At 34.9% G+C, this 13,455-nt stretch overlaps 1 protein-coding gene across 1 annotated transcript; it reads right to left on the bottom strand.

The window, feature by feature from the left end:
• Positions 1–3,983: 3,983 nt before the first annotated feature.
• Positions 3,984–5,336, bottom strand: LOC141714748 (uncharacterized). Its single transcript, XM_074518249.1, has 3 exons — positions 5,232–5,336; positions 4,536–5,118; positions 3,984–4,453 (listed from the first exon to the last, which is right to left on the bottom strand). Exons 1-3 carry the CDS (start codon positions 5,334–5,336, stop codon positions 3,984–3,986), a joined length of 1,158 nt encoding a protein of 385 aa, XP_074374350.1.
• Between the last annotated feature and the right edge of the window lie 8,119 nt (positions 5,337–13,455).

The raw sequence follows: 13,455 nt of genomic DNA, 5'->3' as shown, positions 1-13,455 counted from the left end.
TATGGACGAAAGTGTAGATCACCGTTGTATTGGGATGAGGTAGGAAAAAAGAAAGTGTTAGGTCCTGAGTTGGTTCAGCAAACCAGAGATGCCATAGTGTTGATTCGAAAAAGGTTGGAAGTAGCCCAAGATAGACAGAGAAAATATGCAGATTTGCATAGGAAAGATATGGACTTCGAGATAGGAGCTCTGGTGTTACTAAAGGTATCATCTTGGAAAGGGTTAGTACGATTTGGTCAGAAGGGTAAACTTAGCCCTAGATTTATAGGACCCTTTGAGGTTTTGAAGAAAGTGGGAAAGGTCGCTTATGAGATAGCGTTACCACCGCAGTGGCAGCACATTCATAATATGTTCCACGTGTCTATGTTGAAGCCCTATGTCCTTAATTCGAATCAAGTCATAGAATATGAACCGATTGAGCTTCAGCCAGATTTGTCCTATGTGGAACAACCGGTCCAAATCCTAGATCGTAAGGAACGAGTCCTTAGGAATAAGTCGATCCCTATAGTAAAAGTTTTATGGAGAAATCCTCGAGTAGAAGAGTCTACTTGGGAATTAGAGTCAGACATGCTTGATAAATATCCTCATTTGTTTAGTTAAGTCAGATTCTGGGGACAGAATCTTTTTAAAGGGGAAAGGATATAACAACTCGTGTATTTTTCTTTTTATTTTAATATTCAAAAGTGTAATAAAGGTTTAAATAATTAAATAAAATGTGTGTATTGATTTTGGCAGCGGTTATTGATTTTTATTTAATTATTTATGATTTGTTGTTATGTGGGATTGAATTGTGTGATTTATTAGTGAGTTATATGATTTTATTTCGCTTGTAAAAGTGATTTTATTGTAATTGTAATTCCATAAACACTTGGGTTATTTCTAAAATTGGTTTTATAATTTTATTATTTCAATAATTATTTTTAGGACTTTATAAAATTGAGAAATCAATATTTTATTAATTATTTATTTTTAAATGATTTTCTGAGTGTGTTTAATGGTAAAATCCATATTTAATTATGGAAATCTTTAAAAATTACGAAACTCATATTTTATGAAGTTTATAATATTCTGAGAAATTTAAAATTATTTTGGAAATTTTCGGGAATCGTTTCACCCGCGCGTCATTTCGTTATTTGTTAAAAAGCGAGTACGAAGAGCACCTTAAAAAGTGTTTTAAAAATTTCAAAATTTACGTTTTGTAAACTCCAAGATATTTATATTATTTTAACTTTATTTTGGTAATTTTTTGAAACTATTTTAAGGATGGCTGGTTTCTCTATATTCAGATTCTGGGGTGAAATTTTGATTCCTGGGTATATCAGGGATACGTGTCAAAATCTTATAAAAGAAATTGACACATATCCAATTAACAGATACGTTTTAGCAGTTGGTTTTGGGAGAGTAAAACATCATCTCTCATTTGTCTCTCTCTCGGCCTCGGCTGTAATTTCTTTCATTTCTCTCGATTCTCTCTCGATTATCTCTGTTCCCTCTCTCTCCGCTCTCCTGTTTCCTTGCTGTTGCACCTGGTTGTCGTCGTTCTTGTTTTTCGGGATGTTTACGGTGAGCCACCGCTTGATTTTTCTTGCTTGGCTGGTTCAATTTGTGCTATTCAGTTGTGTATATGCATATGATTATATGTATGTGTGTACATGTGTGTAAGTGTGTGTGAAGGTGTGTGTACATGTGTGTGTGTGGCGCGGTGGTGCATGTGTGTGCAGCTGCAGTGTGTGCGGTTGTGCAGTGTGTTGTGCGGGTTTGGCTTGTGTTCTCTGTTGGGTTGGTTTGGGCTTCACAGTTAGGCCTGGTTGTTTTGGGCCTCTACTGCTGGGCCGAGTTTTGCAGCTGGGCTTGATTATTACAACCTTTAATTTTATTTCCTATTTTCTCCAGTATTTTTTATTAATATTAATGATATTAATTATTTGGGTTGTTAGAATTTGAGGATATCAAGCATGTCGGTATAACTGATTAGAGTCTTCTGTATTTGTAGATTCCGATCGAGTTTTCCCAGGATTAAAGTCAGCGTGAAAGCTACTTAGGGTTTTGTAAAGCGTTGCAAGGCAAGTACCCCTGACCATTCTTTTATGGTTCAGTACGTATGAATAACTAAATATTTTACTTTCGTAATGGAACAAAAACGTTTTAAGTTACGTATCCCGTGTACTTGAAAATGTTGTTTAAAATTATGTTTTGGGGAAAAGTAACTTCTGAAAACACCTATCTCTAAACATGATTAAAATGAAAAGAGGATTTGAATAGTGTGCTGTGACATAATTGATTTTAACAAGAGATAGGTAAAAGTGATTTTGAAAACTGGATAAAACGATCAGATATGAGATACGTTAGGGCCACAGTAGGCCTATTGAGGTGGCGTAAGAGGCTAATTCGGTTGCGCGCACTGTATAACCGATTAGTCCAGCAGGTCAGAGACATAAGTAGTCTCTGAGTTCCGGAACAGGTAAATGGGATGGCAGTTGGAGCCGTCTGGTGTTGATAGCCTGATCAGCTGTCTTCACATATCCGCTACGTATCTGATTTGAATTTATGATTCCCGTAAGGGCATGAGTAGTTGATATAGCGGTTTTATAAATGTGATTAGCATGCTAAAATTGGACTCTGGTATATATACAGCACACTATTATGTTGTCTTGATAAAGCATGCTAGTTAGTGATATCCAGTTATCTCTGATTCTCATTATAAAATGTTGATATCATGATTACAGCTCTGTTCCTATCGTTGTTACATTACTTCTTTTACTCCATTATTCATATGTTGGTGCTGCTGAGCGATTATGCTCACCGTTGCAACTGTTATATATATCTCGCAGATGCCTAGAAGACCATTCAGACAGACCCATCTTCCCGCCCCTACTGGACCCAGCTCCTCTGAGGTAGTTTGTATCAGGCCATGAGGTCTGATGAGTTGCTGAATAAAGTTAGAGTGTGTTAGATATTGAATAAAGAGTTTGTAATAATGAGAACCTGAATTATACTTGAACCTGGATTGGACCTTGGTTTGGGGTAAAGTTAGTTTATTTCAATAATAGTCTTGTTGTTTATATTTTTGGTAATTGTGTTTAGTGACGTCAACTCCTGACCCCGGGGTTGAGGCCGTCACATTTGGTTCCAACATGAGACCCACACAGTATCTCACATTCAATATTGTTCTTTCTACATGATTAGACAATCATTCTTGTACCATTTCATAATCCCATAATCTGGTTTAAGTTTTTCATAAGCATGACGACCACTCATACCTTCAATTTTAACTCATGCTTAGGAATGTAAGGTATATTTATAGAGTTTAGATACTCAACTGGAAATGCAGACCTGAAATCGTTATCATCATCAATAGCATCGTCGATTGAATCCTGTCTGAGATACGTAAACAAAGTACCTGGAATTTTTTCAAGGAGTTGTATATTAATTTCATCCACCACGATATTAGTAGGTGTTAGTATAGCCCTTGATCTGAGGTATTTATGTGAAGAGATATTCTGTAGAAAATCTGGTTATGTCAGCTCAAAAAGCTCTTGGATAGGATCTCCAGATGTATGAATGATATATTGATCAGGAATCTTGATTAACATTTCACCACTATCTGAATCTGGAGAAATATTGGTTTCCTTCCCAACACCGACCGCAACATGCCACTTGTTGAATTCAGCGATGATTTTATTCTCCAATTCTGTATTTCCTGCATTAAGTCGCATGTTTTGCTTTAATAAAAATACTTCACAAGAATCCTAAAGCTTGGATTTATTGAGGGTAGCGTAAACTACTTCAACTCTTGACGCTTTTGGAATAACTGGAAGTATTTGCCGAAAATCTCCACCAAAAATAATGGTTATACCACCAAATGGCTTTTTGGCTCTTCTTTTTTTATTAACAGCATACATAATATCTCTCAAGGATCGATCAATGCATTCAAATGCAAGACGATGTTGTATAGGTGCCTCATCCCAGATTATTAAATCAGTTTATTGAATATGCTCGGAAATATCGGTCACATGTCTTAACCCGGCAGAACAATGTTCATCAAGTTTGAGAGGAATGTGAAAGTGGGAGTGTGCGGTTCTTCCACCAGGAAGCAACACGGCAGCTATACTACATAAGGCCACAGGAAGCATAATCTTATGCTCTGACCGTAATCGACAATATAGTGTCTGCCACAAGAAAGTCTTTCCACAACCTCGACTCCCGTAAACGAAGAAAACACCACCTTTTTTCTGGTTGATATTGTCAAGAATTGAATCATAGACTCTCTTCTGTTCATCATTCAGAAGACTATGATTTTTTTCGTGGATTTTCTTCCTTTCTTCTCTATCATAGGATGTTTCCTCAAGAATTAGCCTATTGTCAGAGTTGGAAAAATATGCTTCTCCTAGAAATGGCATATCTGGGAAGTTTGTAAGGCTTTTACCACTATCGTTCAATAATTTCTCAATCTCTGGAATAAATGTACATAAAATTTATCCTGTTAGTTACATACGGGAAAATGATAGGGCTGAAAGAATTATTAAAACTCATACCTGCAAGAGCGTAATTCTGGATATCATAATCTGATAGACAAAGATTTGGATTGTTAGTGAGGTGTCGTCTCACAAGAACAATATCATCCGACATGCATCCCCAACGAGTATCCCAAAGACTACGTGGATGAGAAATTGGACTGTAAACTACAATGTTGACAAATATTGCACGGAGTTGTGGAGGCATGGATGTATACGAATTTTCAGCTATAGCTTTATGCCATTGCTGGTCATTCTGGAGGAGACCTAGTGCGGCACAAGCTTCGTAAAAAGATTTATGAATATGGTCATGGACTGTCTTCAAATCATCAAAAGAAACAGCAACTTTAATCCTTAGCAAGAGCATGCGGAGATATATTAATTCACCACTGGATGAATGTACTTCAGAAAGCCTACCAATAACATCACCTCTTTTTCTCGATTTCCAGGAAGCCGGTTGTTGATGCCAGGTAAACTTGCTTGGGAATTCTGAATAGGTGAAATTTTTGGCCTCTGGATATATTATGTTTGCTTCAAACCATGCTTCTAATTTGCTTTTTTTGATCCTGCATTGTCGCACACCTCCAGTAGATTTTGTGAGTTCCTGAACGACACGTGCTTGTCATTTGGTAGATATATTGGCAAACGTTCAACTGAAGGCCAATGGGAATGGATATCAAAACCAAATATCCTCCAGGATGCTTCAGATGCACAAACATATCTACCATCTAAGTAATGTTTAACTTCATCAATCAAACATTTCTCCAGAGTGATTGGTGTTGTGGCGACAGTCATGGAGGTTGTTTTTTTCCTCAGACACATGGTTGCGGTATCGTGTCATTTCAGGCAATACTTGAATAGATATTTCAGTGAGCTTGAGCTGTTACAAATGTCTAGGTTTGTATGACATTGAAATCTTATTAGAAGATCTCAATTGTATGGAACAACATAACGATTATCCAACTCAATTCCCTTTTTGTTTACAGTAATTCCCATTTTTCTTCTTTTATAAATAGGAAACCCACATTCATCGAAGAATGTGTGAGAATTATACCTGTTAAAAATGATAGAACAATTTTATAATTCAATGTCATCAAGTATATGAACTGTTATAATAAATTCAATGAGTATGGTGTAGATGACAAAGATTTATATTTTAGGAAATTGTTTAGTACAACTACGTTGTAAATGATGACGATTTACCTTTTAGGAAAATGTTTAGTACAACTGCCTTTAGCCATCCATGGAGAATTAACACAATCAGTTCTACATGGTCCATGAATCATGTAATTCTTTACAGCTTCGTATCCAACAGGATCAATACTTGGATTAGGAATTTATGCAGACACCATTTTATCTATTTGGTCCATGGTTTTTGGACGACCGCTTGGATGCAACCAAATAACCATGTGAGCATATGGCAGTCCACGCTTTTGAAACTCTATGACGTGCATCACTGTAAAATGCCAAGGTATTAAATTATAAAAATAGTATGATTTCCATACATGTCATTTTATTGTCAAAGTGTAAAATTAAATCATCATAAAAAGCTTTCATATTATAATACCTCTTATACAACGTCCAAAATAATTTTCATTTTTGATTTGATCAACCATCTGGTCAACTTTCATTTTAAAAACCATTGCAACCACGTCTGGAGCGTCAACAACATCAACACCGGGTAAAAACTTTAACATTCGCTGTATTTCAGGCCATTTTGTATTTTTGGTCATCGTAAGGAACAGTGATGGGTGGCCAAGCATTCGACAGATGGCCAAAGCGTCCTTAAAATACTGATTCATGTACCTTTTACTGCCAGTAAATGAGGCAGGTAAAATTATTGCTTTGCCGACATTTTCAGGATTGCTATCACCCTTTTGTAGTGCATCCTGTATATTGTGGTACAAATCTGAACGAATCGTTGTCTGGTTATCTCTGATCCATTCAAGTTTGTACTGCTCCATTGCAGTAAATGCATCCACCACATATTGCTGCCATAAACGACCTCCGAGATGAGGAGTCAAACCTGTAAACTCGTGATTAAATGCTTGATTCTTTGTAAATTTGAGAGAATATTAAAGAATATGTACTAAAACAAAGTGCAGATAATGAATATACCTTCTGAAGGTCGAATCATAAGTTTATAATTGTAATACTCTTTCATCGTGATGAATTCTCTATCTCTCTTTTCTATTGGATCTTCATTTTCTACAAACTGAGTGTGTTTGGGCTGTTTTTTATAAGGTCTATTTGCAGGGATTTGACGGTAAAATCCAATATCTCCGTGAGGAAAAAGAAGAGGATATTGTAGTTGCATAAATCATGGATCAGTTTCATATATCCTCTCCAATCCATTGGTTCTTGAATGGATTATCGTATTCCTGCATCCTTTTGCATAGTCTTCTGTGACAATCAATCCGACAACTTCATTTGATGGGCCAATATGGTTAGGTCGACTAGATGCTGAAGAAGAAGCTATTAGAACCAATCTAAATTCATCAACTACATTCTGTTCAATCCGTTCACGTGCCATACGAAAACCTTTGACCAGACGATTATGTTTATCCAACATTTCTAACAAAGAATGTACGATACCCTCTTCAACGAAATCACTTCCTCCTTTAATGGCGTTTATTCTATTGTTCACTTCATCTTTAGTGTCATATATGTAGAGTTGAAAAAATTTGGGGATTGCACCGTCAGGTGGTACAAAGCTTCCTATACTATGGTAATTTACACCTTTGACCTTGAAACAATAAGGAGCACCGCCATGATTGATACTATGATCTATTTTTCCTCCCGTGGAAGACATCGCAAACATACAGTTGTACATTCTAATAGTTTGCTTGAAATGCCTAAACGGGATGCACCACTAAGGAGTGTAGCAAGAGGTTCAGGAGGTTGCTTTTCTTTATCAAGAGTTATCTGACCATTTTTACAACAAAGAGAAAAAGTTGGAGACTGTCTTGTTGCAGATTTATTGTTCCTTTCTTGATTCCACATGATCGCCTGACATTTTGAACAAATTTTATCAGGAGCACCAACATCAAGGTACTCACTCCACTTAGGCATAGTATTGTCAGATAAATCTGCATCAATATCCTCACAGTCACCTACAAAAATTTGCAATTCAGCAGAGAGTGAGCAATGCAAAAAATATATAGAATTCACAGCTTAGTATGTAGTGTGTGAAATCGAAATTCATACCGCTGGATAAACAGTCATTGTCACTGCTGTTAAAATCATCAACACTGTTCAAGTCAGATAATAAGTTTTTAGACCCTGAACTTTCTCCTCGCTCAAAAGTACTTTTTACGGACGATGTATCGAACGTCGAAGGGCCTGTACTTATTCTACCACAAACTTTTTTGGTTAAATGTTGTCCAGTTTGTAATCCATCTGGGTTAAGAGATTTCCGTGATCGTTTTTGCACTCTGGATGCAGGCAATGAGAAAGTGACTACATTTTTATCACTTTGACATGTTCCTGGAGTATCTTGTTTTCTCATCTGACATGCTGTAACAAATACATTATTTGTAAACTTGTGAACTAAACATATTGGATGCTTATCAATCTAATAGTATATATTAATGTACACACATATATGTGAACTGCACCTGAAAACTCTATGGATTGTAGTTTACGCGCACACGGAGTTTTAGGATTTGCACATGTTTCTCTATATATGTGAACACCTACAAAACTTTTAATAAATCAATAATTAGAGATATAGAACATTAGTTCAATTATGTAAAAATTCGTGGAAAGTTATGATTTTGATAGTTTGTACATCTATTGTTCAATTAAGAATTATTACAAACATTGACCTGATGTTTGAGTACATTCTGAAAGCGATTTGTTCCCAGCGGGAGTGTATATCAAATTATCGAATAATTCTGTATAAGAAGTTGGCACTGCACTACAGAATATTGCTTTTTTTTCGAGCTGTTTCTTGTCAGGCACGCTAACTTTGTTTTTATCTGGAAAAAAACTTACAAAATTATGATAGTTAATAACATTTAATTTACATATCTAAGTCGTGTTCACTTGATTCATTATCAAGCCGTGCCTGATGTGTGGGAAGCATCCAAAGGTGACGTGTTTTTTCCAGGAGTGTGTAAAATGGTTTCGCTCAAACTTGTATTTTGTGGCAGTGTAGATCAGAATACATTATGATCCTTAGAACTGTAATTCTTTCCATGCACCCTCACTTACTTATTTTGATCTAATTTCCAATCAAGAATTTTATGTTAGCAAATAAAATCTGTAACATTTCCTCAGTAGATACTCAGTTAGTATTGCTTACCAGGCTGGGTGAGGTGGGGATTTGATCTTGGAACAGTATGGACCTCACATCGGTTGTTAGCCAGAAGTTCAAAACTTGGTTGGAAATCAGTGTCAACCACAACGTCGTGGAGATTTGACATTAACAAATGTTCTATAAATAAACTGTCATTACCAATGGGGTGGTAATCACTGTCGCCTGAATCTGCATGACAAACAAGAATTATGAGCTTTCAATATCGCCATTCCAAATACCAAGTTTAGGAAGCTTACCAGGTGTGTCAGTGTAAATACTGCGCAGATGCTGATTACTTAAATTTACCGTACGCATACAGTCTTCTCCAGAAATTGGTTGACTGCATATTTGAACCGGAATATCTTGTAGTAAATTATTTCTAATTTCCTCATTTTCACTTACATACCCTTCCAATTAGGGTATCATATAAATCAAAAACTATATACTCTACCAAGCGCTTTGAGACATTTCTATGTATTAAATTGGTTGACTCCATATTTGAACATAAATAATATGGTAAAGTATGTGCTTGTATGTTACTTAATTTCAAGTACACAGATTCAAGTCCACTATACCGTATAGGTACAAAAACTAATATTACATTAAAAAATAAACACAAACATCACAGACTAGACTAACCTGATTCTTCTGATTCATTGTTAAAGTTATCAACCCTTGATAGAGGTGTTAGATGAGAATGGTATAAAAAATTACCCGCATCCATGTCAGGATTGATATAAAAATAGTTATACAATATGAGGCGTAATAATATACATGATTGTTCTGCAATAAATGTTCAGTATATTTTATTTCATATGTCAAGTTACCGTTAATTGCTTGTAGAGGACCACAGCTGAGATGTTCTTCTTTGATCGTCCACAAACATTGCTTGATCGGCGAAGGTTTGGCACCTGTTTAAGTAACAAATATACGGCATTAGCTATAAGGAAATTCACAGAGTGAACCTTGGATAGAGTTTCTTATGATTTGAAGTGCACGACATACATTGGCTCTGCTTAGGATTTAATCGGCTGAAAGAGGCTTTGGTAAACAATATATCTGGTTTCTGATTCTCCTTGCCACTAACTGCTCGTAACAACGCACCTTCACACAAACTTGGTGGATTAGATCCAGGTATAACTAAACAAAACAGTAAAGAAAAACTTATTAATGTATATAACATAACTTATAAGGAATCATAACAACGGTCACATGAGATATCGTGTAGAAATTCAAAAAACAATAGGGTACATCTATCATTGTTGACGGATTTAGACTGGTGATTCTCTGTAGGCTGGAGATTAGTCCTGTCTGAAAGAATAGAATTGACATTTCTCCCACAAACCCTACATTTTGTATCTGGTTCGACAAAATCAATAAATCAGTTAAAAATAAATAGGGAAATGTTTACATGTTGCATCATCATGAGGATCAAAACCTTGTTCACTGGTGGCATCAGATGGATTCAAGGTTTTCTCAATATTATGTCCACGAACACGCTTGAATCCTGAAATTGAACATAATGAGAAGAATGTCATGTACCGTTTCTATCATGAAAACATCAAACAATCTAACCACACAGTTCTGGAGACACCAAGGGAAAATATCAAACAATCTAACAAAAACAGTTATGGAGCAACCAAGGGTTAGAAGCAATACGTTGAAACTACATTGTAAACTCCAAGCAAAGTTTTTAAGTTCAGAAGCAGTACTATAACTCCATTGTAATCCGTCGACTAAGGGAGAGAGAGAGAGAGAGAGAGAGAGAGGGGCAGGATGATTTGGAAAGAGAGAAAAAATGATGTAACAAATTGGAGAAAATCTTGCATGATTTGATTTGTTCAAATCATTTTCCATAGATAGCTTTATTTTTTAAATTCAAATAATAACCATATAGAATAAGATGGGTCAATTGAACTTAATTGGGTAGTCCATGGATCTAGCAAAATGTATAGGATTTGGGTCATGTGTAAATTTTTTTACCCAAATTGTTAAATGGGTAAATTAGGGAGTAGTCATTAGGTATTATAGATGTTACAGGGGATACAATTTGTTTATTTACGTATACATGTATGTTATTAGAAAAATATTAAGAACAATTATTTTATAATGTTAATATTATATTAATTTATACTATGTATTCGGTGTGTTGTATTATGTGTTATGTTAATAACCTAGTTCTTCTATTCTTCTATCGATGAGAGTGCCTTTGATCTTAGCCTGCATTGCTTCTATCCGAGCTCGAAATTGCAAAGACGATTGATCATCTCCTTTTATTCAGAGATATTTTTCTCATCCTAAACCTTGATCTGAGGGGAGTTTTCTTTCTTTTGAGTATAGAATTATATTTTTTTCTTTTTGTACTTTGTTAGTTAATTCATTAGGGACATTGAACCACTTAAGTGTGGGGATGAGTTCATAATGTTAAAAATCCAAAAAATCATAAATTTAAAAATAAAAATAAAAAAATAATAATTAACAAAATCTTGTATATAGTCATGTCTCAAACTGTGTTAACAAGGATAAGTACAAATTTTGTAAGCTTATTTTGCATGATTAATTTACATGTCAATTCTAGAAAATCATTTGTTACATGTTGATTTCTTGAATGTGCTTGCGAAATTCTAAAACATGAGATGCATCTTTGTAAATTTTAGTAAGTAGTGAAGCATGCTTTCACCTTATGAGAATTTAAGCCTAATTTATGATTGATACTTCTTTTATCAATTGGATTTTCTATTGTTGTGTGTTCTTCATCATGGAATATTTCTCTCTAGAACTTGTTTTAAACCTTATTGAGACTACATGGTATGTGTATGCATGAAAATGATAAAGGTTGTTATTCCCCAACAATATAATAATAGAATTACAGAAGGGGGGTGAATGGAATTCTGGTTTCTTTTTTCCTTTATGAAAAATTCTTTGTTTTCTATATCCAAGAGTGCGAATTATAAATATAAAGTATTGAATCACACAAAGTAAATAAACATGTGTTTAAAAACTTTCTGGTGGATTTGTATTTCCACCAAAGATGTATATATATTGATAATATATCTGTGATGCATTCACACAGCTGCTTACAAGTATTACAACTTAGAACTTGAGAGTGCTAGAAGATACAGCTTACGAAGACTCTCTAGTTAATTGTTTGTAATTCTTAATTCTAAAATACTTGCTACACTTAGTTTATAAGGACAAAAATATTCATATTAGCTCTGTCCAATTCACATGTTTCTTCATTTCCCTATCCAATGGAATCCAAGTTAGATACAACATCTTTGAATGAGCTTGTCTTGCATAGAAATGGAAATGCTTCATTTTCTTCTAACACCTACAACCAGGATGCCATATTCCTTTTATGCACTATCAACCTATGTGATTCTGTCAGCTTCTTTCAAGTCCCTTTCAATTACTATCTGGTTGATTATCCGGTGAAGCTTTTGAATGTTATCCGTTGACACTATATTAGTGTCATCCGTTGAAGCTTTGTAGATAATATCCGTTGACAGCTTTATCCGTTGATGGCTTGACTGGCTTATCCGTTGAGGGCATATGAGTTACCCGTTGAAGCTTATAGAATTATCCGTTGAAGCTTTGTAGATTAGCCATTGAAGTTGTTTTCATATCAGTTGATACTCTTTCTTTTATACAAAATTATAAGGCATGTTATATGTACAATTAACCCACCTATTTTGTATATATTACTAGTACTCAATATGACTTATAAACAATCAAAACTATTAAACTCTAAGTTATTCTAGTGTACAGAATGTGTTATATACTTATTGATATAAGCTACTCCATCAATGGATAGAAAACTGTGGTTATCCGTTAATGTCTAAAAAAGACACAAAATAAATCTACTTAGGTGTTTTGGTATATTATCATCAAAACTATAAAATATTCCTAACAATCTCCCCCAATTTATGTCTAATATAATTATAGGCATAAATTCAGGTTGACTTGATGATAACAAAACACCCTATAAAACTGATATAATAAAAAGTAGATAAACTGTAACTCCTGCATTAAAATTGAACTGTACAAAGAAAGTTTATAGAAGTTTACATGCCATTTTTCAAGGTGCTCATCTAGACTGAGCGGATCATTTTTTTCTCCTTGATTCCATTGTCTTCTTTCCTAATTTCTCATTATTCTACTCTATCTGAAGTTGGAGTTATCTGTAGAATTAACCTTCATCTTCTTCATTGACATCCAACATCTCTTGCATCTCTTTGAGAGTTTCATTGCTTGAAATTTTGAGCTGCTCTTCAAGTATAAAGAATCTTTTGACATATTTTTTAACCCTGAACTCTATAATCCAGTAGGGCTTCATGTGCACTCTATTCCCAGTGTTTGGAATAGTTAAAACTCTTGGTAGTACACTACGATCTCTCCAGCCTTGTCTTATTGAACTGATCTTTTTGAGTATTTCTGACTTGGCAATTTTTGTGAATCCATAATCCTTCTTCAATATAGAAAATACTTTGACCAAGACATTGTAGCCTTCATTGAGAATCCTGTAGAAATGCCATGTGATCTCATTACCCCTTTGTATCTGAACACTAATCTTTAGAAGCCTTTAGTTAGCTTCAATTCCTCTCACTTCATCCAGTTCATCCAAAAAGAGTTCAATGTCTG

The sequence above is a fragment of the Apium graveolens genome, chromosome 3, assembly GCF_009905375.1.
Source record: "Apium graveolens cultivar Ventura chromosome 3, ASM990537v1, whole genome shotgun sequence".
In the NCBI taxonomy this organism is placed as follows: Eukaryota; Viridiplantae; Streptophyta; class Magnoliopsida; order Apiales; family Apiaceae; genus Apium; species Apium graveolens.
The sequence above is the reverse complement of the archived record's forward strand: the minus strand, read 5'-3'. Positions and strand labels throughout refer to the sequence as shown.

What these genes read in the sequence shown, in the direction of transcription:
- LOC141714748 (XM_074518249.1), bottom strand. Translation starts at nt 5,336, where the DNA reads ATGTGTCTGAGGAAAAAAACAACCTCCATGACTGTCGCCACAACACCA. An exon ending in ATTACTTAGATGGTAGATAT is followed by an intron (nt 5,119 to 5,231) that starts GTTTGTGCATCT and finishes CGTGTCGTTCAG; the next exon opens with GAACTCACAAAATCTACTGG. An exon ending in CCAGAATTACGCTCTTGCAG is followed by an intron (nt 4,454 to 4,535) that starts GTATGAGTTTTA and finishes CATTTATTCCAG; the next exon opens with AGATTGAGAAATTATTGAAC.